The sequence below is a fragment of the Arachis ipaensis genome, chromosome B3 (assembly GCF_059453495.1).
Source record: "Arachis ipaensis isolate K30076 ecotype BB chromosome B3, ASM5945349v1, whole genome shotgun sequence".
NCBI classification, from domain to species: domain Eukaryota; kingdom Viridiplantae; phylum Streptophyta; class Magnoliopsida; order Fabales; family Fabaceae; genus Arachis; species Arachis ipaensis.
In genome coordinates, this window is record NC_142438.1 from 124,313,530 (window position 1) to 124,341,366 (window position 27,837).

The 27,837-nt window shown below is 35.1% G+C and overlaps 4 protein-coding genes across 5 annotated transcripts; 3 read left to right on the top strand and 1 right to left on the bottom strand.

Moving 5' to 3' along the window:
- Positions 1-9,442: 9,442 nt before the first annotated feature.
- Positions 9,443-14,280, top strand: LOC107630930 (lipase-like PAD4). The gene is made up of 4 exons (XM_016334226.3): positions 9,443-9,732; positions 9,881-10,205; positions 12,451-13,203; positions 13,344-14,280. The coding sequence occupies exons 1-4, from the start codon at positions 9,710-9,712 to the stop codon at positions 14,163-14,165; spliced, it is 1,923 nt and encodes a 640-aa protein (XP_016189712.1). The 5' UTR covers positions 9,443-9,709; the 3' UTR covers positions 14,166-14,280.
- Positions 14,281-14,715: 435 nt separating this feature from the next.
- Positions 14,716-17,078, top strand: LOC107634617 (vacuolar protein sorting-associated protein 20 homolog 1-like). 2 transcript variants are annotated; one of them, XM_016338038.3, is made up of 7 exons: positions 14,716-15,059; positions 15,245-15,397; positions 15,481-15,633; positions 15,757-15,840; positions 15,944-16,070; positions 16,160-16,234; positions 16,671-17,078. In XM_016338038.3, the coding sequence occupies exons 1-6, from the start codon at positions 14,958-14,960 to the stop codon at positions 16,183-16,185; spliced, it is 645 nt and encodes a 214-aa protein (XP_016193524.1). In that variant the 5' UTR covers positions 14,716-14,957; the 3' UTR covers positions 16,186-16,234; positions 16,671-17,078. The 2 variants fall into 2 exon arrangements, with proteins under 2 accessions (XP_016193524.1, XP_020974943.1); XM_021119284.2 differs by having other exon boundaries at positions 14,822-15,059; positions 15,481-15,840; positions 16,671-16,796.
- Positions 16,432-19,610, bottom strand: LOC107630932 (F-box protein At5g39450). Its single transcript, XM_016334227.3, has 2 exons — positions 17,454-19,610; positions 16,432-16,900 (listed from the first exon to the last, which is right to left on the bottom strand). Exons 1-2 carry the CDS (start codon positions 19,226-19,228, stop codon positions 16,897-16,899), a joined length of 1,779 nt encoding a protein of 592 aa, XP_016189713.1. The 5' UTR covers positions 19,229-19,610; the 3' UTR covers positions 16,432-16,896.
- Positions 19,611-23,602: 3,992 nt separating this feature from the next.
- On the top strand, positions 23,603-27,398 carry LOC107630933 (protein kinase STUNTED). The gene is made up of 10 exons (XM_016334228.3): positions 23,603-23,951; positions 24,037-24,119; positions 24,327-24,570; positions 24,757-25,485; positions 25,583-25,831; positions 25,928-26,091; positions 26,204-26,277; positions 26,363-26,510; positions 26,614-26,763; positions 26,845-27,398. Exons 1-10 carry the CDS (start codon positions 23,603-23,605, stop codon positions 27,082-27,084), a joined length of 2,430 nt encoding a protein of 809 aa, XP_016189714.2. The 3' UTR covers positions 27,085-27,398.
- Positions 27,399-27,837: the final 439 nt, after the last annotated feature.

Here is a 27,837-nt window from a genome sequence, read left to right on the forward strand (position 1 = left end):
AGGAGCCACAAGGATTTGATCAACCTTTTCGGCAACAACCTCCTCCAATGTGCCATGAGCAACAACCATTCTACGATGCATCCCAAGACAATAGTTATGGTGGGCCTTTTCGTGACAATCTACCTCCACCAATTTACTATGAGCAAGAGCCATTCCGAGGTGCATACCAAGACAATGAATATGGTGGACCCCTTGTAGTTACCAATAAGCCACATCATATGCCTATGAATCCCCTCCTCAACATAGCCTTGAACTACCATACTCACAAGCCCCTTTCCACCATTCACCTCCATATGACCCCAACCCTTATCCAGCACACCAACCACCATACGAACCATATGAACCGTACCCAGAATCACCACCTCAATATACACCATCTTCATACCCTTATCAAGAAGAACCACCTCCGTATTATAAGCCTTTTCTCCCAACAGATGAACCCTCCTATCCACCCCAAGCTCCCATAGATGATACCTTTAGTGTTATTCGCCAAGGGCAACAGGAGCTTTAAACCACACTTACCTCTGCTCTCACCGGTCTTACCTCTACTCTCCAAGCACTTATATCCCATGTGGATCCATCCTTTAGCCCCAATACTCAACCCTCAAGCTCTGGTGCACTTAGTTTTCACCCATATCCATCAATCCAAGAGCAACATGATCCAAATTACGCTATTGACATGGAACAAGAGAGAAGGGATCGTCTTAGGGACGTAATGGATCGGGTTCACGCATACATACTTCAAGAGAAGCAAGAAGAAGTCTAAAAAGTGGAGGTAGGAGAGACCCTTGAAGATGAAGGAGTAGTTGAAGAATTGGGGGAATTAAAGAAAGTTGTCAAGAGGTGGAAGTTATCAAGGAGGAGTTAAGTTTTGTACTAGAGCAAGTGGAGAAAACCAAAATTATCGAAGAAGAGGAAGTGGTTGAGGACTTAGTAGATGCGGAACCTCCATGGGAAACTCAAGTCATAGAGCCTCCTTCTAAAACGTTTGAATTTGATGTTGAGGAGGGTGTACAACCTCCAAGGCATATCATGGTTGCAGACTTTGAGGAGGTTGATCATGAGATGGGTTCAATAATTAATGAATTTTTACCTACAATTGAACCCTCTCCCATTGAACTAGAGGAAGAGGTTAATGTTGCAGAAGCTTGTCAAGAGGTGAAGATCATCAAAGAGGAGCCCAAGAGAGTGAAGCTTACATTGGCAAGGCCGCCACTGGAGATACTTTCTCCCAAGCCATTACCATCCAACACAATATTCAAGTGGGTAAAATTCTTATCCTTAAACTCTACCTTCCCACTTGAATATGGTCTGCTTGAAATGAATGGACAACTTAAAGCTATCTGCGATTTTAAGAGTAAAAGGGAGATGGTTAGTGGTTGGCAACACCATCCTAGGTTCGTTATGGTTGGAAGCTCAAGACCTAATTGCAAGGGTTGGTATAATTCTCAATTGATTGGGTCTAGGAGGATGTTTGGGTGCTTAAATGAGAATTCCAAGGCTAAACTACTCGGATGGAATCATGATGATCAACTTAAAGACGGGTGTAGAAACAAGATTTGGGATCCCGGCATACAAGAGGATCAACTTTGGGAGCTCGAAACTTGTGAAGAACTTCATCAAGGCTTGGTGAATTCACTTGGAGATGTTAGAGCTTATTGGAAGTCCAAGCATTGGTGGCAGTTTTAAGATGAGTTCAAGCACAAGCCACCATAACAGGGAGCTCACCAAATGTCCAACTTAAGGACAATAACTAAAAGTGCTAGGTGGGAGACAACCCACTATGGTATGATCCTCCTTTTTATTAGTTTTAATTTATTTCTGTTAGTCTTAATTTCCAGTTCTGTATATTTACTTTTATTTGGCACAAAAAAAAAAGAGGGAATCGACGCGCAAGCGTCTACGACGCGCACGCGTCGTATGTGTATGCACAACATATTGAAAATGATCAGTGAGTTGCGACGGAGACGCGCGGGAGGGGTGCGTGGCGCACAAGCCACCCCACGCGAACGCGTGCCTCATGCGTACGCGTCCCCTACAGAAATTTCAACCCACGTGTAAGCGTCAGCGACGCGTATGCGTGGGATGAAAAATGGCGTAAAGAGTGAATTGAACAGAGAGTTGTGTGGCCATGGTGCTGGAGTCACGCGAGCAGTCACGCGTACGTGTGACCGACGCTCACGCGTCAGTGTGCATTTTTGGCCACCCACGCGTACGCGTGGGTGACGCTTACGCGTCGCATGCCCGTTTTCTTTTTCATGTGCACGCGTGATGCATGTGCGCGTCGCACCCTGATTTTCATTTCTTACTTCTTTCTTCTCTCCTTTCTCCTTCTTTCTTCCTCCTTTCTTACTTTCTTCTTCTTCATTTCTTTACATTCTCATCCATATTCTCTTTCCATTTCTTTTACTTACTGCATTTGCATACTTTTCTTCCTTGCATTTTAATTTTGTTCATGTTTTTATTTTCATTTCTACGTTTCTTATTTTCTTCGTTGGTGTTAAATGTTCTTATTCAACTGTTGTATCTTTTCTGGTATTATTTTGGTACTTAGTGACTTATTTTACACTGTTGGATGATATTATTTATCTGTCAATGCCAATCTTTCATGATACATGTGTTCCTTTTGCATTGACATGAATTTATATTGTCTTTCATTACCTACTATCTCTTCCCCATTGTTGCAATTTTTACACTATTGATATGCCATTTGCTTCTACTGTTTTCTCACTTGCATGTTGTAGCTACCATGTAATTGAGACTCTCGTTATTTGGCATTAATACACCCATATTTTATTTGTTTTCTATCTTTCTTCCTGGGTTACTTTTCTTCCATTTTCTCTTACATGGGGCGACAAACAAGTTCCTACGCACATTCTTTGGAGAAAAAGCGTCAGTTGGAACCACCCGTCCACTTGCACATCTTAGCATGCATCAGGGACGGTGCAATCTTTAAGTGTGGGGAGGTCGATACCGACTTCAGTGGGTTAGTTATTTCCTATTTCAACATCAATGTTTAATTTTTCTTGTTAAATTAGTTGTTGCATTTGCATGTTTGATTGCATGTTTGCTTGATTTTGTGCATATTTTACCATTACTTGGTTGAAGTGACGAATTCTTTTTCAAGAAAATTTTTATAGCATTTCACTAATTTAAATTAAAACTTTTTTGTTAAACTTGTTTGAAGATTGTAATTTAGAACATGGTTTATAGCTAAGAACACACAACCTATGAGATTTTGAGCTTATTATATGGTTACATTATTTAACCATGATTTTTTTATTCTTGTGTGTTTTCTTCTCTATGATTGCAATTTATGGTTTGTTCTATTTTATGTGTCTATTGTTTAGTGTATTTGCATGCATACATATGATTGAGGCCATCATTTGTTATTAGCTCACTTATCCCAAATAGTCCACCATTTCATTTACCTTTGTTTGCCACTTTGAGCATTTTTAATCCTATTTGTTCTTTATATTACCACATCACTAGCCTTAAGTGGAAAAATAATTAATTACCCGATTTGAATCTTTGGTTAGCTTAAGATAGTGTGTGTCAACTAAGTGTGGGAAAATATGGGAACTTGGGTTGATGAGAATGTGTTGTGTTTTTACTGACAAATATTGGAAATTTGGGTGCTTGCTCATGTGAAATCAGAAAAACCATATGCATTGATATATTATGTTTTTATTTATGAAAAAAAAAACAAAACAAAAAACAAAAAAAAAACAAAAAAAAAAAGAGAAAAGAAAAGAAATAAATGAATAGGGGATAAAATCACCCCAATGCTAAGTTCAATAAAAAGATTAATGCACATGTGATGGAATTAAAAATTGATGCATGAGTACGTGAAATATACAAAAGTGAGATTTTGGGTAGCTAGGCATGATTTTAGAATTATATAGAGTATATGTGTGTATTAGGTGAGAATTTAGGTTAGTCAAAGATTCAAAGTATAACTCACTTGGCCATACATGTATCCTCACCCTTACCTTAACTCCATTACGACCTTAAAAAGCCCTCATGATGTTTGCATTTGTACATTAAATATTTGTTGATTTGTTAGATGAAGAACAAAGTTTTAGAAAGCATGACTAGAGGAGATTAGAGTAAATTAACCCAAGACACTTGAGCGATTAGAGTGCATATACACTTCCAGTAAGGGTTAAATGCTTGATTCTGTGTTTCCGGCTTTCATGAGCTATCTTCTTACAAGTTTACTTGTCTCTTATGGTGTGATTTGAATTAGTGGAATCTGATTTATATTTGTATTAGAGAACTTGTTTACTTTTAACCAAGTAGGCAAAAACATCTTAACATATAGTTGCATTCATATACATAAGTTGCATTGCATGAGTCTTGCTTTTCCCATTCGTTCTTTTGGTCTTTTTAAACTTAGCATGAGGACATGCTAATGTTTAAGTATGGGGATATTGATAAACCACTATTTTATGGTTTATCTTGTGCTAAATTGAGTGGTTTTTATCAATTCTTTACACACTTGTTCATATAATTTGCATGGTTTTACAGATCCTTTCCAATTTTATTCTATGATTGAAAACTTGCTTCCTAAGCCTTTAAATTGTCAATTTCTAATTTCTCTTTATACCATTCGATACCGTGATCCGTGTGTTAAGTATTTTCAGGCTATATATGGCAGGAATGGCTTAGAGGATGGAGAGGAAGCTTGCAAAAAAAAATAGAAGGAACACAAGAAACAAAGGATATGACCAGCGAGGATTGAGGCGAACGCATGGCTCACGCGTACGCGTACCTGACGCGTACGCGTGACAGAGCCACGTGCTGTACGTATCAGAAAATATTGGGGGCGATTTCTGGGCTATTTTTGGCCCAGTTCCAAGCCCAAAAACACAGATTAGAGGCTGCAAAGTGGGGGAATCAGGAATACAACTTTCATTCACATAATTTTAGGTTTTAGATGTAGTTTTCTAGAGGAGAGAGGCTCTCTCTTCTCTCTAGGTTTTAGGATTTTTAGGTTTAGTTCTTCTCAAATTTTGAATTCTATCTTATTTCAATTTATTTTCTCTTCTACTTTTATTTATTCTAGTACTTTAGTTTATCTGTTTCTCTTGTTGATCTCTTTATGTTGCTATTTTGGTTTATGAATTCTCATGTTAGATTTGATTTTCCTTTTAATGCAATTTGAGGTATTTCATGTTTATTGCTTCTTCCTTTATTTGTTATCATTGATGCTTGCAATTGTTGGTTTTAGATTTTACATTCTCTATTGTTTTTCTATGCTTTTACTTTGCGTCCATCAAGTGTTTGATGAAATGTTTGGTTGGATTTTAAACTAGCTTTTTATGTTCTTAGCTAAGATTGAGTAATTAGAGACTCTTGAATTGTCAAAGTCTCTTGTTGATTGACAATTGAAAGTTGCTAGTTGACTTGAATTCCACTAACTCTAGTCTTTCCTTAGGAGTTGACTAGGACTTGAGTGTTTAAGTTGATTTTCTCACTTGACTTACCTTCAATTGTTAGAGGTTAACTAAGTGATAGCAAAAGGCAATTACCATCGCAAGTGACTATGATAATGAGGATAGGAATTTTGATTATCAATCCTTGCTAAGACTTTTTTTTAATTATTATTTTATTTCCTTGTTATTTACATTACTTGTTCCTTATTTCAAAACCCAAAAAGATAAAATCCCATAACCAATTATAAGTACACTTCCCTGCAATTCCTTGAGAGACGACCCGAGGTTTGAATACTTCGGTTATTATTTTTATTGGGGTTTCTTACTTGTGACAAACAATTTTTTTTGCATGAAAGGATTATTTGTTGGTTTAGAAACTATACTAGCTTCTAGCAGCAGTTGCGCAAGATGCAAACAACCAGTTTTATGTCGTTGCATATGGGGTTGTCAGGGCTGAGACCAAGGATGCTTGGAAGTAGTTCCTGACAAATCTTCAGGGGGACATAGGAGATGATGCAAACCATGGTTGGAACTTCATATTAGAACAACAGAAGGTAAAATGTAATCCTGGTTATGTTACGTTAACTTCACATATGATAATTTTGTTTTACATTGCCATTCCTTTATGAAACTGTTTCTTGCTCCTGTTCAATGCAGGGTTTACTGCCTGCACTAAAGGAGGTCATGCCACATGCAAAGCTACGCAATAACGTCATGCACATGTGAAAAAAATTTCATAAACCGGTTCAAGAACTTGTTCATCAGAGAGGTTGTATGGGAGTGTGCTAGATGCACTACTGTTGCGGAATTCAAGAAATGCATGGAAAAATTGAAGGCAGTTAACCAAGATGCTTGGGAATACCTCAGTAAGTTTGAGCCAGAAACATGGGTAAAGGCTTACTTCTCGCATGGGCCAAAGGTTGATAACTTCACAAATAACATGTGTGAGGTGTTTAATGCTAAGATCCTGAATTATAGATGCAAGCTTATCCTAACCATGTGTGAAGAAATCAGGTGTTACCTGATGAGAAGGATGGTGAATCACAAGCGAGTACTAGACAACCACCCTGGAAAGCATGCACCAGTTCAGCAAAAGAGGATGGAGAGGTTAATTAATATTAGTACTAAGTGGACGGCGGAATGGGTTGGTGACAACGAACAGAAGAGGTTTAAGGTGAGTCACAAGGCAACCAAGGTGGATGTAGAACTCATTAAGTACACTTGCTCATGAAGCAGATGGCAACTGACTGGTATCTACTGTTCTCACTCTAATTCATTCGTTATGTTGTTTTGTTGTTATTGTCCTTTCTTGTTTTGTTATCATTGGTTGTTTTTCCTGCATTACCTCAGGCATGCCTTGCATACATGCACTTGCTGCCATTAGAAAGAGACGTGACATACCACAAGACTATGTGCACCCCTGGCTATGTATGGAGTCAATCAAGAAGACGTATGCACAGTGCATTAAACCTGTACCAAGTGCAGAATTTTGGCCGAGAACTGAATTCTCACCGCCAGACCTACCCATCATCGAAAGACTAATTGGACGGCCAAAGGTTTATAATAGGCAGAAAGATCTTGTTGAGCCATTGATGCAAAGGAAAAAATTGAAGAAGTCATTCTCTGTGTCTTGCCGTAAGTGTGGTGAAAAGGATCACAATTATAAAACTTGTAAGGGAGCTCCTTCCGACCCCGATTGGAAGCCAAAGACAAAGCTGCCTAAGAAGAATGGAACTAGTACCTCCCAATCACTAGTGGTGCTTCTTTTGTCACAATTAGCTCTCCCACTAGAGGTAAGAACACTTTAATGTTTATAGTGTTTTTGTTTATACACCATACAAGCCTAGTAGTAAATCAGTCCTAGCCAATTGGTCAAGGATTATTCTGTTTTAGTACTATAGTGGTCAAGGATTAATCTGTCTTAGTACTATATTATTCAGGGATCAATTTGTCTTAGTACACTATTCATTAGGGACTAATCTGTCTTAGTATTAATCTGTTAATGATGCTTCTAATAGCCAACCAGGCAACTCAACAAGCCAGCAACAACACCCTACTATAATGATGCATTTGTTTGTCATTGTAATATGTTTGATATATGCATTGATTAAATCCCATGTGAAGTTTTTTATGTTTTGTCATGTTTTGGTGTCTTCCCACTCCAGGTTATGAATGCAGCTGGCCCAAGTCCTCCAAATGTTGCACCAGGTTCAACAAGAGTGACAAGATCCACACTTGTGATAGCACCACCAGGGCCAACAATTACTCAAGCCAGGCCACCGGCCCCAACTTTAAGCCGTCCATTTAAACCTCCAGGAAAAGCTCCATCCATGGTCAATGACACAAGTCACCAAAAACAATCAAAGTTCAGTCTAAAGCAGAAGATTTTCAGGCCGTCAACTTCACTTTATCAAGGACCAATCCCATCTAACACACAGCAGGCAGCACCAGTTCAGGAACATTTCTAAGGACCAACTCCATCTAACACACAACCTACTGTACAGAATCAGGAGACTCCACCAATAACTTTACCAAGTGCATCAACATCTAAGGATTCAAAGGAGTGAAGAGTCGTGCCATTATGTTATTTTGGGATAAATGTGTGCAGTGTAATGGTTAATGGCAAATTCTAGATATAATTTTACTTTTTTGTTACCTATTTTTTGGTTACCGGTTATTGGTCAAGTGAAAACTTGTTAATGGTAGCATGCCATATATGTGTATACATTACTGGCAAACTGGTTTCTTTTGTTTTTGTGTCAGTTCTAAACATGAATGTTTACTAACACAACTTTAATGTCAGTTCTTGAATGTTTAATTACCTGTTATTTTGTCAACTTTAATTTCATACATACATTACAACATACAAGCTAAAAACTAATACAGGGTATTCAAATCATTTATACAAAGGACATGTCAAATTTTTTTGCAAGAAATCACCACATTTATCATTTGCAATCGTTGATCAATTGTTACAACTTAAAACAATAATACTCAGGAGAATGAAAATAACACAAATACACCATCCTATTGGATTTTTTTTTTCATCTCTAAAGCTACTATCCTCTTCTCCAAACATATGATCCTGTTTTTCATGTCTTGCTTTTCGTGATGCTCTTCAACATTTCCAATTTTCTTCTCTCCCAGATACCTTGTATCAGTCATCCCAAGTCTTGTAATGTGATCATCAAGCCACAAAAATAAAAAAAACTTACAATATGGTTGTCTTATACCTACAAAAAATCAGTCCACAGAACTCAGAAAAAATCTGGTATTTGAGGATAAGCCCTAACACAAATATAGTTTCACATAGTTACTTTATATACCTTATAAAATAGACACTCCAGAAATAATCTGTTAGGATTGCTGCTCGTCTTTGACATGAACATGATTGCATTTTCTCCACAGGAGCACTTTGGTGAGATGCCATCTTTGCCATCCTTCCCGTTAGGAACCGAGCTTGCAGCGAACTGGTCTTGTCTTCCTCCACCTCCACTTCTTCTCGAGCTTGATGATACTCCATCAGATGTCATGGGACGAAATGTTTCCTTTTTTCATTCACCCACTTCATCCACTTCACCGTTTCTGTGCATTCGAAGGATTAGGGCTCAAGAATTTAGAAAATTAGAGGTGGTGAAACAACATTATTTTAGTGCGTGGGGACTAATATATCCTATTTTCAAAAATTACAGGCCACGTGTGATCTCGTAACGGCTAGGTCAGCGCTACGAGAGTCACGTAAGACTTTTTCATGGGATCCAACGGAATGACTTCGACGAAAATATACATTTGTCTATATTTTTAAAGAGTCAAAGATATAAATATATTTTTCCTCCTTTAAGAACGAAAATATCCGTTAAAAAAAGGTTAAGAACTTATTTATATTTTTCTCTTTTTATTTATTTACACTACATTGTTTTTGTCATTGGTAACTTTGTTTTGCACCCGTAAATACGCAAACGCGTCGAGTTATAATTATTATGATGGCAAAAATGTAAAAGACCGAGTCTTGTTGCTCACGCGGTATGTTGGAGGTCCACCTTTGATCACTATCCCCACAACCACAAAGATAATTAAGATTATTGTATAGAAAGACGACTTCGCTATTTGACTTCTCAGTGAGCAAATTACAAATTTGTATAGACAATATAAAATGTGGGCTATTCAAAGTTGAAGCCTTCAGGGGATTAACACTTTCAAGTGATCCATCTCTTCTTCGTTCAAACCTTCTTCCACATATTCGCCCTCTTCCGCAAAGACTATTCTATTCCATGGCTATCAACGAAGCTTCACCGTAAGTTCTCACTGTTAGCTTCGCCACTCAAATGTCAACAAAATCAAAACCCCGAAACCTTCCACGAAATTACCATAACAACAATAATAATAAATCCGTCTATTAATCAAAACCTCGTTATCTGAAGTTTTATTTTGGGACTATGCAGGTTTGAGAGCAGCGAGATGCTTGCAACTTTCGTGGCGTCGACGCCGCTGCTGGCGGAGTCATGGAGGCTGTGCAACCACGTCAACAGAAGCGCCACCGCTCACCGGAGCTTCGTGGCGGAGCAAATAGGGCGCGTGGCCTACGTGGCTTTCTCGGGCGTGCAAATGGTTGGGGGATCGGATGACACGTGGAGGAACATGGTGCCGTTGGATAGAATCGGTGACGTGGCTTTCTTCTCGTGTATTCGTGAAGGGGAGGAACCTGTCATGGTCCACGCCGGCATCCTCAATCTCTTCAATTCCTTGCTTCATTCATTCCAAACCCAGGTTGGTTTGTTTAATGCCTTTCTTCAATCTTGTCTCATGTATTTGTGTTAGCATATTCTTTTGTGGCATGTTCATTAATTTCTTTCCTTTTTTAGCAGTCTGAACAAGTTAGGATCGTATTCTAGTTTCAGAATAATGTTACGAGAAATACTAACATTATCAAAATTTATTATTTTTTATTATTATTTAATTATAAATTAATTTTTTTAATTTAATAATTAAATAATATATTTTATTTTATATTTTTAAATATTCATAATTAATTAATAATAAAAAATAATAAATTTTAATAATTTTTTAGTATTTCTCTATTATTAGAGTTATCATATTTGAATACGGACAAAAATAATAAAGTGTTTAATTTTTAGAAAACAAATTTAATTCAAATAATAATAAATAAATAAGAATTTGATTGTTAAATAAAACCATATTAGAATCAATGAGGATAAAGAAGATTTCAAGACGAAATATGAGAATTTAAGCCATCATTTCTTATAGTACTATAGTAGAATGGGCATTGTGATTTTTTTGCAGCCATGGATATGTATTCGTTATTTTCTTGGGCTATTCCGATGGATATTGTCTTATATTTTTTAGAATAATACACTACACATCTATATTTTATAGTTTAATTTAATTAATTTAATTTATAAAAAAAATTAAATATGTAACATTATTCATCTTTTGATAAGATGTTTTCCTTATTGGTTTTGCTTACGTGACCAAGTTAGTGAGGACTGAGGAGGGCGCTTAATCATTGCATTATTTGCGTATATTTAGAAGGGACAACACCAAAAACGTGATACGCAATAGCATAATCATCCACTAATAAAGAAAAACGATGAAATTGACATTCAAGAGAATTATCTTGATCTTCAACCCGTTCTCACTTTCACACTTAGTGTTTTTTCTTTTTCTTTTTCTTTTTCTTTTTTTTTTTTTTGAAATGCTAGAATACAAGTAAAATTCATTTTTTTTTTGGTTTATCACTTTGAGTTATCAATCCAATTCTTTTACTTTAGTTTAGTTGGCCCTTGGCCCTCTAGTATTTTTGTTATTATTATTATTAATTTTAAGAAAAAGAATCACTTTGCCATGTTTTTTTAATTATCATCTATGACTATGATACAGTTATTCCCTCATAATGGGCCACTTCCAAGTAACTTTTTAATTACTTTTTACAAAAGCCTGGGAAGCTTTACAATCTTATGGTACACGGTCACCAACTAAATTATAGCAATTCACTGCAGAATTAGTGAAAGACCGAAGAATATTGCATAGTGAGCTTTAGCCTTTAGGTGATGGTGGTGGAGGCTGCTTTCTGTTTAGCTATAGATTAATGTCTCTAATATTCTAATAATATAACTTATAAAAAGCAAAGATCATTTTTATTTTTTGCAGTGAAAACTGAAAAGTGAGGAGTGTCAACTATTGTCGAGTGTGAACGCTCGCGGAATAAACCTACTTTATGCTGTCTCTCGTACATGGGATGGGTCCCAATTCCCAAAGCAAAGCTATCTATCATTTTCATGGATGTGCTAAGTGCTAACATTCTAACAACCAAGCCCCCACCTAAAATTTTCGGAGCGAAGACTTTTTAAGTTTTAACCACTGCCCCCCATCATCACGCAAAGATAATTGCTATATATAAACAAAGAAATATCATGGTGGGGTGGATTTTTAGAGTCAACAATTCAAATTAAAACTTACTATTATTCTCTTTCATTGCGTACATCATTATTCTACTTTGGTGGCTTTTGTTAAATAATAGAAAGAAAAGGAAAGTGGAATTGCTGTCATGTGGGAGATCCCAAAAAAAAAAAAAAAGGAGTTTGTATTACTAATTTTTCACATACGAATAGTAACTATGACGCTAATCAGAATAAATAAATGTGGAATGCAAGTTTTTTTAATAATTTGAGTAGGTTAAACCAACCTTATTTTTAATCTGATTGGCATAAACTTAATTATCACGGCACAGGAAGATGGATGGGTTTCTTCCCTAAGTATTATTTAAGTTAATGATTCGGAAGCAAGACTACAAACAGTTACCAGTTATCAATTTTGGGAGTAAGTGAAATAGTTAAATAACAGAATGAAAAATAAATGTGTTTTAGGTTCATGCTAAATATTCACTAACAATTAGTATTGAACTATTGATGTTAGAATCTTAAGAGGATAAATTGTTTCCCCTAGAATCTTATTCCCAACTAATAAACTGATGAAAGTTAATGCTACCATTCAGATGCTGGAAATATTGGGAAACAAGGAAACAAAATCAGTTGTGATCACTGGGCATTCAATTGGAGGAGCCACTGCCTCTCTATGCACTCTTTGGCTTCTGTCATACCTGCGAGCAATCTCTTCCTCTGTGTCAGTGTTGTGCATCACTTATGGCTCACCGTTGCTGGGGAATGACTCATTTTCCACAGCTATCTTCAGAGAAAGATGGAGTGGCAACTTCTGCCATGTTGTCTCAAAGCATGACATAATGCCAAGGCTTCTTTTTGCCCCGATTACGCCTCTCACTTCTCAGCTCAATTTCCTCCTTCAGTTTTGGCAACTGTCCATGACTTCTCCAGACTTCGGGAAGCTTGCGGTTCAAATAACTGACAGGGAGAAAGCCAAATTGTTCACTGCCGTGATGGATTACTTGGAAGCAGCAACACAAGGAGACGGAGAAGGAGAAGGAGAAAGCAAAGGGGAAGTGTCTGTGCCCATCCTGTTTCGCCCTTTTGGGAACTATTTGTTTGTCTCGGAAGACGGAGCAGTTTGTATGGATAGTCCTGCCACAATCACCAAGATGATGCATTTGATGCTTGCAACAGGTTCTCCAGATTGTAGTATTGAGGATCATCTCAAGTATGGTTATTATGTTGACAAAGTTTCTTGGCAATTCTTGACTCAAGGAAACTCACCCAAGCAGAGGAGCATTCCTGAATCAAGCTATGAAGCAGGCCTTGAATTGGCCATCCAATCTTCAGGATTGGCTAATCAGGTAACTACACTGCATCTTCACTTTAATACCAATAGTAGTTATTATTATCAATTATTTTAATCACTAGTATCCAGAATAATTTTAGGTTCATATTTTATTGGAAGATTTCACTGAACAAATGACTGTAATACAACTAACAGGAATCTCTAATCACACCTGCCATGGAATGCCTAAAGACAACAAGGAGAATGGGTCCTTCTCCGGTTCTGAATGCTGCAGCCCTTGCTGTTTCCTTGTCCAAGGTTGTGCCTTACAGAGCTCAAATAGAATGGTACAAAGCCTTGTGCGATGAACATGATGAACAAGTAGGGTATTATGATTCTTTCAAGAGCCGGTCCGCAAAGAGTGCAATGAAAGTCAACATCAACCGTCACAAGCTGGCTCGCTTTTGGAATGACGTGATCGAAATGATGGAGAAGAACGAGCTTCCACACGACTTTGACAAGCGAGCGAAGTGGGTCAACACTTCGCATTTCTATAAACTACTGGTGGAGCCACTAGACATTGCTGAGTATTATAGGAAAGGGTTGCATAGGACAAAGGGTCATTACATGGAGAATGGAAATAGAGAGAGGAGGTATGTGATGTTTGATAGGTGGTGGAAGGATAGAATAAGAAGGGATGGTGCTGCTGAAGAGAACAGTGTGAGAAGCACGTTTGCAAGCTTGACTCAAGATTCATGCTTTTGGGCTAAGGTGGAAGAAGCAAGGGAATGGTTGGATAGTGTTAGAAGTGAGAAAGACACAAATAAGTTGGCTCTTCTTTGGGATAAGATTGAGAAATTTGAGGTTTATGCCAATCAATTGATTGAACAGAAGGAGGTGTCTAAGGATGTTCTTGCCAAGAATTCAAGTTATAGTATGTGGGTTGGGGATTTAAGAGAACTGAAACAATTGAGAGAAAGATTGAATATGTTTCCTCATCAGCTTACCAGCTTTTTGGATGGTGAAGTTGTTCCATAGTGGTGCAATTTCGGATCAATAATGTTGATCATTGTAATATATTATGTGTAAGAACTGATCCTGATCCTCCTTATGTATGGTATTAGCATTAGAAAGCAGTAGTGAATTATTCTCATCCTAGATCTTCAACCTTTCTGATTCGAAACCACTGAATATTTTCCCAGTAACAAATATGATATAAAACAAAATTGTTGACTTAAGAAGTCCACGCAACAGAAATGAGGATTAGAGATACTAATTCTCAATAAAATTTAATTAAAACAAAAGAAAAGCTCAAAGGTCAGCATAATTTATTGTTTTTGGCTAAAAACAATAAATTTTGTTGGTCCTTTAACATTTCTCTAATATATTTCAATCAAATTTATGATCATGTTATTAAAACCAAGTTAACAACTATAATGTATTTTTACCCATTTATCTTATATATCTTTCTTTAAAGAGAAATTTATCAAGATAAAACAAAAAAAATTAGATTAGTTAAATATTAAAAAAAAAAAATTGTTGATGCCTTTTGAATGGAATATAGAATAACGAACATTGCCTGGCTTCTGTTTTTCGTTTGCTCGTTGCATGGGCATGGCCAGGGTGGTGTTGAGTTTGCTTTATCTATTTTCCAAACCTTTTCTCTTTCTTTGCAGTGTTGTTTTGTCTCATTACGTAACATTCAATCGAACAAGATTCAAAGGCAAGATTAATAAAAAAAAAGCAATAATTCCATTTGGCGTTTGGAATCCCTCTCTATGATCTACTCAATTCAATTTCCAAACTCATTCATCAAATCTGATTGATGGTATGGGGAATCAGTTCGTCAAGAAGCCAAAGGTCACCGATGTCGATCGTGCAATTCTTGCACTCAAGACCCAGAGACGCAAGCTTTCTCAATATCGACGAAAGGTTCTTCCAACACTATTCTAATTTTGAATTTGTGCCTTAAAAATAAGATCTTTCCAATTCCATTCTTTCATGATAGTCTTGAATCAAACCCGCTTCTCGAGTTATAAGATGTTCAGTCTTTGGTTGGTGTTCGAAAAAGCATCAATCCTGACCTTATTTCCTCTTTGTGATTCTCATTTTACCAGCTTGATGCTGTTATTGAAGCGGAAAAGCAAGCTGCACGAGACTTGGTTCGTGAAAAGAAGAAGGACAGGGCCTTGTTAGCATTGAAGAAGAAAAAAGCACAAGAAGAACTGCTGAAGAAAGTGGATTCCTGGCTTATAAATGTTGAGCAACAAGTAATGTTTCTATATTCAGATTATTATGAAGATTTCCAGTGACTTCTGCCTTTAAACTTAAAATAATTCTCCTTGCTCATCAGTTAGCAGATATTGAACTTGTAAGTAAGCAGAAGGATGTCTTTGATAGTTTGAAGGCCGGTAGCAATGCATTGAAGGCGATACAGAATGAGCTAAACATCGAGGATGTTCAGAAACTTATGGATGATACAGCTGAAGCTAAAGCTTATCAAGATGTAAGTTTAACTGCCTCTAACTTTGTTTTGCTATCCATATTTTGCTGCTGCTTTTCTCTTTTCCCATCCGTTATTTCCCTTCCTTGGTTACTGATGGATGCCACTATTTTCTTGAATTTAAAGGAAATTAATGCAATATTAGGAGACAAGTTATCAGCAGAAGACGAGGAGGAAGTTTTGGCTGAATTTGAAAACTTGGAAACTCAGGTATGATATTTTTGGTTTTCCATACTTCTTGGCAAGAGGGATGATATTTGATAGATTAGTTTCTAAGATTTAATTCGCCATAATTATGGTATTGGTTTTTCAGCTTATTGACGACGATCTTCCCGAAGTTCCCACAGCGGCGTCTATATATACCGACGAGAAACTGGACCTTCCTGACGTCCCAACCACAGCACCGGATGTGGAAGTTGCTGCCAATTCTACAAAGAAAGGTACGTATCCCTTTCTCCTCTTTTCTTAAGCATGCAAAGCGAAGGGATGGTAGAACTCTGATAACTCCTAATGATTAATGTTGCAACAGTTATGGAGGAACCCCTGCCAGCTTGAAGATCATTTGTGACCTGCATGCAAATTTTGGGGAAGCATTGGCCTCCAGGTATTTATGCCCTTACAAGTTACATTTTCAATTTGGACTTGGCATAATTAATTTGCACAGCTTTTTGCATATATAACGTCAATGACACAAAGGAGCATATTGTAAAGAAAAAATATAGGGTATTAAATTAGGGTCGTAAATCGTAACCTCAAAAATCAAAAGTAACTAAAAAAAAATAAACAGATTGATAACTAGCATTTTTATGAAATTAAGAAAAAATACTGATTTATTATTGGATCATTAAATTTGGAGATCACTATTCTTCCCATAACTAGGTAAATTTCTGGCAACCGTATTAATTCGGAGGCCACAACTATTGACTTTATAAACTATGATCAATGTAGTCATACAAGGCATTTACCATGCCTTCATTTTGTATGAAAATGTACTTTCATTTGAATCCTTAATATATGGTTTTAACCATCTGTATAAACAGCCTGGTATATAGTATATCTATATACTTCAATGCGAAGCTAATTCATAGCACTTATAAGGCAAAGACTACCATCTATGATCTTCGGAATGCAGCAACATGAAACACAGCAGCAGGAACTAGCAGGTGTGTTATTCGACAAATAACAGGTCTTGTTGAGTATTGGAAACCGGCCTGGGGAGCGTAAAAAGCATGTAGTCCCCAACCCACTGATATACTAGTTGTGTTTCTACCTGTAAAAAGAAACATTCAGTTACAAACCAAACTAGAAATAGAGCATTCATAACTGCTAAAAGATTTTAGTATTCTATTTATTTCTATTCTTCCAAATGTATGTTTCCGTAGGTTTTGAAAGCTATGTTGTACTATAGATATTGCCTAATAATGAAGTGTGTTATGTTGTCTACTATAGATTTTATTGGAAATTTGGAATACCGCCAATTCTAGAGGCAAAGCAATTTTGTATGCTTACAAGAGAACTGATGCCGGGAGTCTAAGAAAGAACAACTTTGCTATACAGAATCATTATGTTTGTAGAAGATAATAAGAACTGAAGAGTGATTAACTGATTATAGAAAGAAGCCGATCACTTCTAGTTGAGACGGCCCTTTTAAACTTTTCTTCAGCAAATCATGAATACGAGTTTTTCTTTTCAGAAGTGCTAGAATCACAATTATAACCATGGTAATCAAAGAAAACAACAAAGCAATGAGGACTGAGAATATGCCAAGATAAAGAGCAAATTTTGAAACATAAAAGAAGCTAACACGTCAGGGTTAAGGCAACCTTGGTGACGATGAACTTGTGTAAGCATCAGGAAATCCAGTAAACACATTTGAGTAGGATTTTGTCAAGCATGAAAAATTTGTGATGGGAGGCAGACAAGGCACCCTTTCTCCCTTCTTCAAAAGCTGTTGCAAGTTAAGTCTCTGCAACGTCAAAACAGACCTCGAGTCCTTCCAAATGAAGGCAAGGACACCGTCTTGAAATTCAAAGAGGGAACCAGGCTTTGATCCAGGGTATCTGAATCCATAACCATTTGCAATACCCTCACCCGTGAAAGAATGCTTGATATTAATCGGATAGGAGTCAGCATCAGAGTTCCAAGGAAATGGTTCAGATGAAGGCTCGTTGATATTCACTATAAACATTGCTGAACCATTTGGATGTAACACATAATGTGTGCCTTCCAATATTTTGGTTGCAATGAGAAGTTGTTGTCCATGAGACTCCTCATAAGAGAGCAGAAGAAAGAATAAAGCCTTTCCAGGCTTGTCTTCGGAAGGTTTTCCAGGAGGCCAACCAAAAGTTCCTCCCCATAAACCGGCATAAACTTGGTCCTCTGTTGGATCTTGCAATGGCATCTTGTAAAGTGCAAACCAACTCTCAGGCATATTTGGCCATGCTCGATAAGCAGATAATTTTACAGTTGAGGCCTTTAATGTCAGCATTATTGTATCATTTGATCCAAGAAATTCTTCAAGCCGCACATGCTTCTTCTCATGACGGCCGTTGTTTGAGCTAGACCCTCCTAGCATCTGTTTAAGGCTACCCCAGAATTTTACACCATTTTTTCTCTTGTTATATTGTGTATCACTGCCCTCCCCATCCAGAAGAATAGTTAAAGCCCTTGAACACTCGATACTCTTTCTTCTGTCATCTTGTTCTAATTGCTTAGGACCAACAGCCTCCTCAGAATTTTCTATGTTATGAACTTGACTATGATCGAGCCTGTACATTTGACTAAGGATCTCCCTTCTTCCCCTCAACAGCACCAATTCTTTCTGGAAATTCTCATAGCCATCCCTTAACCTTGGAAACAAGGGTCCCATTGCCATATTAGGAACCAATTGCCGAACATGCCTAGTAGTGAACTCAAGCAACTTTTTCCTATCACTTAGAGACAACCTGCCGAAGGGAACCATTGCCTTATTATTATTTCCAACCACTCCTTGTAACCTAGAATTTTCCCTATTTCCTATACATTTTTCCCTTGGTTCAACCTCAAGCAATAGTACATTGCAAGATTTGTTTATGGACTTGAATGATCCATGACAAATATAGTCCAACCCCTTCTCCCTCCCATGAAGAAAAAATGTTGGTGAACCATCAAAATCACCAATAATTTCAAACACAGGAGCCCATAGGATTGGACCATCATGAATCCCCATTGGACCAAGCTCCTGAGGGATTATCCTACACCCAACAACCGACACGAAACCAGGCATGACATAGACAAGGTTCCCAAGCTCAGGATTCTGATGAACCCATATCCCAATCAAGGGTTTAATATTGAGAAGAAAACGGCAAATCGCCTTGTATGATGAGACACCGGTTCTCCAGTCAACAAGGTCTTTATGGGGAACTATCCCCACCATGTCACACTGTGTAAGCCACACTTTCTCACAGGCTGCAAGAGCATAGAGGCTCCTGCAGCATAAGCTGAGACTACACACATCTCTGGGCAAGAGGAAGCGTGACACCATGGCAAACACATCATCAGGCAGAGAAAGAAACAAGCTTGAATTTGAGTTTGAATCAATGGTACCAGGTACCGACATAGTGAGATAACAATAGAACAATCAACCCAGCTATAACTCAATGGTGGAAACAAAAAATTGAAACTTTGAGATTACCCAGAAAAAATTATAAATTTCTGAAATGATGGTTGAAATTCAATTACTTAATGGATAGCAGATACACATGTGAGTGAGAAAAAAAAATAACCTACCAAGAAGGAAGTGGGTTGAGTGAGCAAAAACTGAACTGAAATTGATGCAAATTTGTGGGATTTGGGAAATGGGGGTTTCCTGTGAGTTGAGTTAGGGAAGTAGTTACGAGTCAAGTCGTCGCCATTGCGTTGGATTTTCCAAAGAGATGATTCCATCTGTCACTTTCACTGTTACTTTGAGTGCTACTGCCATCTTTGAATCGCCGTGCCCATTCATGCACCTTAGCGCTCGCGTCAAAACTCAACCCCAAAATATTTTTCGTTCGACATATTAAGGAGACACAATAATTATAATAAAATAAAATAATAAATTAAATACATAAAATATAAAATTATAATAAAATTTAAATTATAAAATCATTAGAGTTAATATAAATTTTCAAAAATTAATTGATTTATTTAAAATTATAATATCAAAAAATTTTAAATTAAAATTTTAATTATTATGTCTTAAAATGATGAATTATAAGTTAAATAATTTACTATATTTGATTATTATGTATAATATATTTTTTTTGTTAGTATTTAACTAACATGTATCTTAAGAATATATGATCTTATCATTAAAAATTTTAAATGATTTTATTTAATAAATATAAAATAAATATATTAAAAATTTAAATTTTTTATATTTTTAATAAAAAAATTTTTAATTTATAAATTTAATATATATCTTTAAGATATAAGATAAATAAACTTTTTTTTATTATCATAATTAGAGACATGTTCCTACAAATAAATAGAGACGAAATCGAAAATGAAAATTGAGGTATTCGCTTTATGAAAATTCGTAAAATTTTTGCAAAATCTAAGAATTATTATATTATTTTGTTAAATTTTTTATTTTATTTTATTTTAATTTATATGTTAGAGATTTTATCTATATATTATATATTAAATTTGTATTTGAATTATATTTAATCGTAATATATTTGATTGAATTAATTTAAATTTTATTATAGTTATATTAAATTAAACTTTTTAAAAAAATATATATTTATAAATATCCATAAATATTTATTTCTCTAAAACAATAAACGGAAATCTGAAACAAAGGTAAGATAAGAATAAATTTACTAAATGGGTACAGAAGACAGAGAAGAATCTCCCATGTACAGAAATCGATTGCCATCCCTAGGCACTTTGCAGCTACATCTTTAATAAGTAATAACTAATAAGCATTCGATGTATATATTAGAAAAAATTTTAAGTGTATTAAAAATATCAATATTTTAGTTATTTTAACTATTAATTTTAATTAATATATATTATATATTTTTTATAATTTAGATCAAAGATTAAAATAATTAAAATATCATTATTTTTGGTATAGTTGAAATTTTTCCTATATATTATTGCGACAAAATTTCAAAATACAAAACCTTTAACTTTTTATTGGCAGTCTGATTATCAAAGTAAATACGGGACCCAACAGTAAATGCTATATAATTATACTATATCTGTCGCGCTGTATCGCAATTATTCTCTGGCCTTTTCCAGTTTATTAACTAATTAATTAACCTAGTTTAGTTACTGCACATTGCACAACACATGCATATGTAGACAAGGGAGCAAAATATTCCATGCCTGGATCCCGCATCAAAGGTTTGTGTTCTTTTTTCTTTCATGCTAAACGTTTTTTTATTTAAATGGCTTGACCCGTAAGATGCTCTGGTTTCACAACAGAATTATCTAGCAGGATGCTTCTATAAAGATGCGTAAAACGTCTTTTTATAAAGATAGTTATGTATCGCATTATTATTGGATATATTAATAAATTAGTTATTTTTAAATTCTTTAACAAATTAAAATAAAATCAATTTTTTATAATAATAACAATAAATCCAATTGATATCAGATCCGGTCGAATCGACTAATTTATATAACCTATTGGATCATGATTTTTTTGTTTTTTTTGTTGAAATAAAAATGAGTGATATATTTATCTTTTTATAAAAAAATTTAAACATGATTCAATTTAGATTGTATAAATCGATTGGATCAAATCGGATCTAATAATTATGATGCGAACAATTAGGTTATTATTGTTGCTATAATAAACCGATTTTGTTCTGATTTATTAAAAAATAAATAATTAATCAATTTAATAAAAATATCCAATAATATAATGACATATATAAACTGTCTTTAAAAAAAATATTTTTAATGTTTTTATCAAAGTAGTCTCTATTATATTTTACATGACACTTAACCAAAATCAATACACAAAAGATGAAAATGTAATTAGATATTCTTGACTTACATTTAAGGGCAACTTTTTAAATAAAATAAAAAAAATCTCCAATTCAAAAAAAAAAATAATATGAAACCATTTTTAGTTTTTAGATATTTTTTTGTTGGGTTGGAGACAAGTTCGTCATATCTCTCAACAAATCTCAGCATATTGGCCAAGGTTCACCGTAATTCTCGGTAAACTTCACAAAAAAATAAAATTACATGTTCAAGTTATTATTTGTTCAATCATGCATGCTAAAAGTAATAATGTAGCATGAATGGTATTTTCTAATACTAAAAAAAATGATTGTAAAGCTTAAATAAAATCTGTCATATGAAGTTTGTCGAGAATATTAAGAACTTCGTTTTTTTTTTTTTTGTGAAGTTTGCCAAAAAATACACAAATTTTGGCTAATATGCTGAGCTTTATCGAGAAATACGACAAACTTGCTGCAATCACACACAAAAAAATTGAATCTCTAAAAATAAACTTAAAATAATTTTTTTTTTGAATTAATGTTTTTTATTTTATTTCAAAAAAATTCCCCCATTTAATTAATTAAATATTAAAAAAGCTTCACTAATTTATCAGCCATATCTTTTGTTGTTATGTGCTAGTTGTTCGTTTCCTTCTTCCTTTTTTTTCCTTTAACATTTAAAATAACAAAAGCAATATCAATTTGTTTATTATAACGTTATATTACGTATATTAAAATTAGTTATCAAAATTAATTATCAATATAAAATATACGTTAAAATATAAATATATATTAAAAATAAATTAAATTACACATATTTTTATATATAAATATACTAATAACTAATTTTAGTGACTAATTTTAATATATGAATAATATTTTTGTTATTATAATGTTTAACCAATCAATGTTACTATTTGAATGATCACTAATTATGACTAGCCTAATGGTATGGTCCCAAGTTTCAGATTCACAATTTTTTTTATTAGAGTTAATCTGTGTTTTTCTCTTTTGATATTTTCACAATGATATATTTCTAGTTAGTTTTATATGTTTATCTTTTATACCTATTGTTTTTGTTCTTATTGAAAATTAAAAATTATTTATAGTTTTTAAAATTAGATTAAACTTTATAAGTTTAATTAACTCAAAATATTAAAAGCGTTATTATTTTTGACTATGGATAATTTCTCCAACTCTGTCAACCCAAAAGAAAAGAAAAACTACTTTGATAAATTTAAATATAAACTATTATATACATACAAAAATTTAATCATCATATAATTATATATAAATATATATATTATTTAATTTATTTTTAATATATATTTTATATTATAATATATATTCTATATAAATAACTAAATTTTTGTATACACATGGTTAAAATAAATAATATTAGATTAAAAATTTTAATTATATAATATTTGTTTGGGTGCTATTATTTTGATAAAAAAAGATTTTTTTAATGAAAAAATATTTTTTTTTATTTTTTAGTATTTTTAGCAAATTTTTAGTAGTAAAAATAAAAACACTAAAAAAATAAAAAAAGAATATCTTTTTTGAGAAGCTATAATTTACATTTTTTTTAAAAGATCTTTTTTTCTTAAAAAAAAGATATTTTCATGTAATAAATAAATAAAAAAATATTTTTATATTATTATACTCAAACATAATTAATAAATAAAAAATATTTTTACATAAAATATCCAAACATAAAATTATTTTTATTTTTTCATAAAATCTTTTAAAAAAAATAACTAAAAAAAATCTTTTCTTAAAAATTAACCAAACAAACTCATAATCTCAAGATCATTATTATTGTTAAAAGGAAACTTATTTTTGAGAACTTGGATTAAGTATTAATGTATCATCTGTTTTGGTTCGACCTATCACTAGTAAGTGAACTGTAGACTAGATCTATAAAGGGATAAAGATCTGAAAGAAAAAGTAAGAGAGATATATAGGAGTCAACAGAAGCAACGGTCAAGATGAAAGGCGCACTGTGGAGAGCGAAAGAGAGAAGCGGAGTAACATTTACCCTGAGTGTGTTGGCCAGTGAGACACAAAGATTCGCTTTCGCAACGCCCAACGAACATAAAGTGCTCAGACACAGAGTGGGAGAGAAGAGAGAGAGGACTCTCACGCCGATGAAGTTCACCGGCCACAATGCCACCGCCACCCAGCGCGGAGGAACCGGAGCCGGAGGCGGAGGCCGTGGCCGGAATCTCCTCGTTGGTGTGAAGTTGGATCCCTGGAGCCGGGAGCTGCTGACGTGGACGCTCCTCAAGGTCGCCGAGCCCGGCGACGTCGTCATTGCGCTTCACGCCGTCTCCTCAGGTCCCTCTCTCGCTCCTCTCCCTCTAGTTTCTATTCTTTCTGGAACTTTCTAGAATGTAGCTTATTTTTTTCTCCTTTTGTGCAGAGAATGCTGCATCTATGCTCTCTCTTGTGAAGGCTTTTGATTCAGTTCTTGGTGTGTACGAAGGCTTCTGCCACTTGAAGCAGGTTCACTTGAACATTTATATTATATTTTAATTAAGTAATTAATTTTTTTTGCACTTTCTTAACGGTTTATCTGGAATGCCTAGAATACGAGGGAAAGAAAATGAGCGGTTACAACTACTGCCTGTTAGTTACTTTTATTAATCAGAAAAACCTCAGGTTGTCCATAACGCTTTTAAGTTCATTGTCATTTTTTTTTTGGGGGACTAGGTTGAGCTGAAGCTTAAAGTGTGTAGAGGCACATCGGCGCGGAAACTGCTTGTGCAGGAAGCGGAATCTCTTGGTGCTGATACGGTTATTTTAGGAACTTCTCAGAGCTTTTACGCGCTCCGGTCTTCGGCAGCCATTGCCAAATACTGCGCAAAGAAATTACCTAAGTGTGTATCTGTATTTGCTGTTGATAGTGGCAAAGTTGCATTCCGCAGAGAAGCTACTGTTATGAGTAGTGATCAAGGTTTTTATCTTTCGTACCCTTTGCTCTATATCCACTCGGTACAAAGCCACTTTTATTTCAGTTTCTGTTAGTTTAACTTTAGTTATGTTACTTGTATTGCGTGTTTGTCTTGATGTGTAATAGTTCGATGTCAATGTGGACTGCAATTTTATTGATAGATTTATTTATTTTTAACTTTCATGGCAGTAAAACCAAATGCAAGCCCCACCTTCATAAGCAAATCTTTATCGAAAAAGAGAAGCCAGAAGAGCAATGAATGCTGTGTACGGCTGTTAGTGTTGCCAGATAGTTCTACAACCACACATAAGGAGGGGTTGGCTGATAGTCACAGACAGGAAAATTCACTGGCTTTGGTGCCAATTCAAAAGCCTGATGATGCTTCTAATTATTCGATTCCGGTGGTCAAATCAGACTGTTCAAAACCAGATAGTTCTGCAGCTCTACTTAAGGAAGGGTTGAATGATAGTCAGAGACAGGAAAATTCACTGGCTTTGGTGCCAATTCAAAAGCCTGATGATGCTTGTAGCTATTTGAATGCAGTGGTCAAACCAGACCGTCTAAAACATGGTTGGTTGCTACTGCGCCAGGTGTTTCTGCCAAAAAGGAATAAGCAGAAATTTATGGTGAAAAATACCCCTTCTTTTCACCTGGCATCAGAACAACCTAACTCTCCTTCTGCTGTAGTCCATGTTGATGAGGAACAGAATATTGATCCTATTGGCGATTGCAACCTAGATGCAGAGAGTGGTGCCATTGTGCCATATGAATCGGATGATATTGCTACTCCTTCTCCACTTTTTTGTCATTCCAGTGTCACTCCTGAAGAATTGTTGGCCTTACAAGAGAAATACTCATCTTCCTGCAAATTGTATAGTTTCCAAGAACTTGTATCCGCAACAGCAAACTTCTCGAGTGGTTTGTATTAATCAGTCTAATATCCTTTTGCCTTTTCCCCCCTTGCTGCTGCTTGTTTGTGATATCTTCTGATATGTTCTCTTTATTACATTTTCAGAAAATTTGGTTGGAATAGGTGGGTGTAGTCATGTTTACAGAGGATGTCTTGCAGAGGGCAAGGAATTGGCAATCAAAATTTTGAAGCCATCTGAAAATGCTATAAAAGATTTTGTTAAGGAAATTGAGATCGTCACAACTTTGCATCATAAGAACATTATATCTCTATCTGGATTTTGTATTCACAGCAATAATTTACTACTGGTTTCTGATCTTTTATCAAGGGGAAGCTTAGAAGAAAACCTCTATGGTAAATACTTGTTTGCCTTTTTCCTCTAGCGATTACCTTAATCTATTTTTTTGCACCCCTCTAATTTGCATTTCTTCCTTGTGTTTTCTGGTAAAGGCAACAAGAATGATTGCAGTGCATTTGGTTGGCAAGAGAGGTACAAGGTAGCTGTGGGTGTAGCTGAGGCATTAAACTATCTGCATAATCGATCTGCACATCCTGTGATCCATAGGGATGTAAAATCTTCTAATATCCTTCTTTCAGATGATTTTGAGCCTCAGGTATTTGAACTTATTTTTGTTCCCATGCTTCATTAATTTTTTCTACTTTCAGAATCTTCTCCCACTTGGTCTCAATTTTCCACATCCCTAAGCAACTAGTTTATCTGTTCAGCTGTCAGATTTCGGACTGGCTAGTTGGGGTGCTTCTTCATCCCATACAAGTACTGATGTAGCTGGAACTTTTGGGTACATAACAAGTCCTCTGGTTCCTCTTTTGCTTTGTTACCTATAGTGTTGACTGTCCCTGAATATTTTCACTTTTCTCTGGCAGATACTTAGCTCCTGAGTATTTTATGCATGGTAAAGTGACTGACAAAATTGATGTATATGCTTTTGGTGTTGTACTTCTTGAGCTTCTCTCAAGTAAGAAGCCAATTAATAATGTATGTCCTAAGGTCCAACAGAGCCTTGTTACGTGGGTACGTTCGTTTTTCCATGTTCTATTTTCAGCATCTACACATGCATCCCATGAGACACGGGTCCTAATATTTGGAAATCGTTGTGGTTGATGACAATATGCAGGCAACGCCAATTTTGAAGGAAGGAAAGCTTTCTGAGTTACTTGATCCAAGTCTAGGTAGTGATTACAACCATTGTCACATTCAAAGAATGGTTCTAGCTGCGACTCTTTGCATTAGACGATCTTTTAGATGGCGGCCTCATATCAGCCTTGTAAGTCTTGCCTGCTCAGGTTTTCTCTACTTACCCTGCCTTTTGTTTTAAATATTTTCATGTATGTTTCCTTAATTACAGATATTGAAGCTCCTACAAGGTGTTGAAGAAGTGATAAGATGGGCAGAACAAGAAGTTAATGCATCGGAGGAGCTTGACAGATTAGATGGGGAGCCAGTTTCAATTGATATTCAGTCGCATCTAAGCCTTGCTTTGCTGGACATAGAGGATGATACAGATTCAATTAGTAGCACTGAGCAGTTTATATCAACTGAAGACTATTTTAGGAGAAGATGTAGTCGCTCGTCAAGTTTTGCCTAGAATGTCGTCGCAGTACTGACAGATGTCTATATTATGTGTTTTCTTAGGTTAGCTTTCCAAATTCTGCAGCAATAATGCAGGTTGGCTCTTAGGAAGAGTAATCCCAAAAGTTTTGGGGTTTAGGTCTCTGTTCATATTTTCCACGATATGGTTGTAGTCAGCTTCCTCGCACTTAATGTCATTTGAGCTTTTTTCAGCATCAAGTGTATAGATTTGACTCGAACCACCAGCCGTAAGTACTTCTCCTTAAAGATTCTATATCTTCTTGCTCTAATGCTCTGAGCCTATGATATTCATGGTCCACCTGATTGTCGTTACGTCTCACGTGCAACTCCTATCCTTGAATGAAAAAATAAAATCAAAATCATTGTTCCCTCCACCTAATAATATAGATAAAATTTTATTCACAATTCTAATTAGGTATTTGACTATTTGTTAGGGTGATTGTTTTTTACCAAAGATACTGGTAAATTGATTCAATTAATGGTTTAAAATTTATTTTTAAGTTTTTTAAATTTAATACTTTTAATTACAAATAAAAATTATTAAGACTAATTTTTAATAAAAAATAATTAGTACTCATTCAAATATAATACAAATATAAATAAATAACTATCTAATATATCTCAAATATCCAAAATTAATTTTTTAAGAGAAATATTAGGCAGTTATCAGAATTTATTATTTTTTACTATTATTTAGCCATCAATTCAATTTCTCTCAATTTGGATAAACTTTTAAATAAATTCTTTT

Excerpts from the sequence above, each read along its gene's own strand:
- LOC107630932 (XM_016334227.3), bottom strand. The coding sequence starts at position 19,228 with ATGTCGGTACCTGGTACCATTGATTCAAACTCAAATTCAAGCTTGTTT.
- LOC107630933 (XM_016334228.3), top strand. The coding sequence starts at position 23,603 with ATGAAAGGCGCACTGTGGAGAGCGAAAGAGAGAAGCGGAGTAACATTT. Across the intron at positions 24,571-24,756 it reads TGTTATGAGTAGTGATCAAG|TAAAACCAAATGCAAGCCCC; the intron begins GTTTTTATCTTT and ends CTTTCATGGCAG. Across the intron at positions 25,832-25,927 it reads CTTAGAAGAAAACCTCTATG|GCAACAAGAATGATTGCAGT; the intron begins GTAAATACTTGT and ends TTTCTGGTAAAG.
- LOC107630930 (XM_016334226.3), top strand. The coding sequence starts at position 9,710 with ATGGCTATCAACGAAGCTTCACC. Across the intron at positions 9,733-9,880 it reads GCTATCAACGAAGCTTCACC|GTTTGAGAGCAGCGAGATGC; the intron begins GTAAGTTCTCAC and ends GGGACTATGCAG. Across the intron at positions 13,204-13,343 it reads CTTCAGGATTGGCTAATCAG|GAATCTCTAATCACACCTGC; the intron begins GTAACTACACTG and ends TACAACTAACAG.
- LOC107634617 (XM_021119284.2), top strand. The coding sequence starts at position 14,958 with ATGGGGAATCAGTTCGTCAAGAAGCCAAAGGTCACCGATGTCGATCGT. Across the intron at positions 15,398-15,480 it reads TTATAAATGTTGAGCAACAA|TTAGCAGATATTGAACTTGT; the intron begins GTAATGTTTCTA and ends CTTGCTCATCAG. Across the intron at positions 15,841-15,943 it reads TTGAAAACTTGGAAACTCAG|CTTATTGACGACGATCTTCC; the intron begins GTATGATATTTT and ends TTGGTTTTTCAG.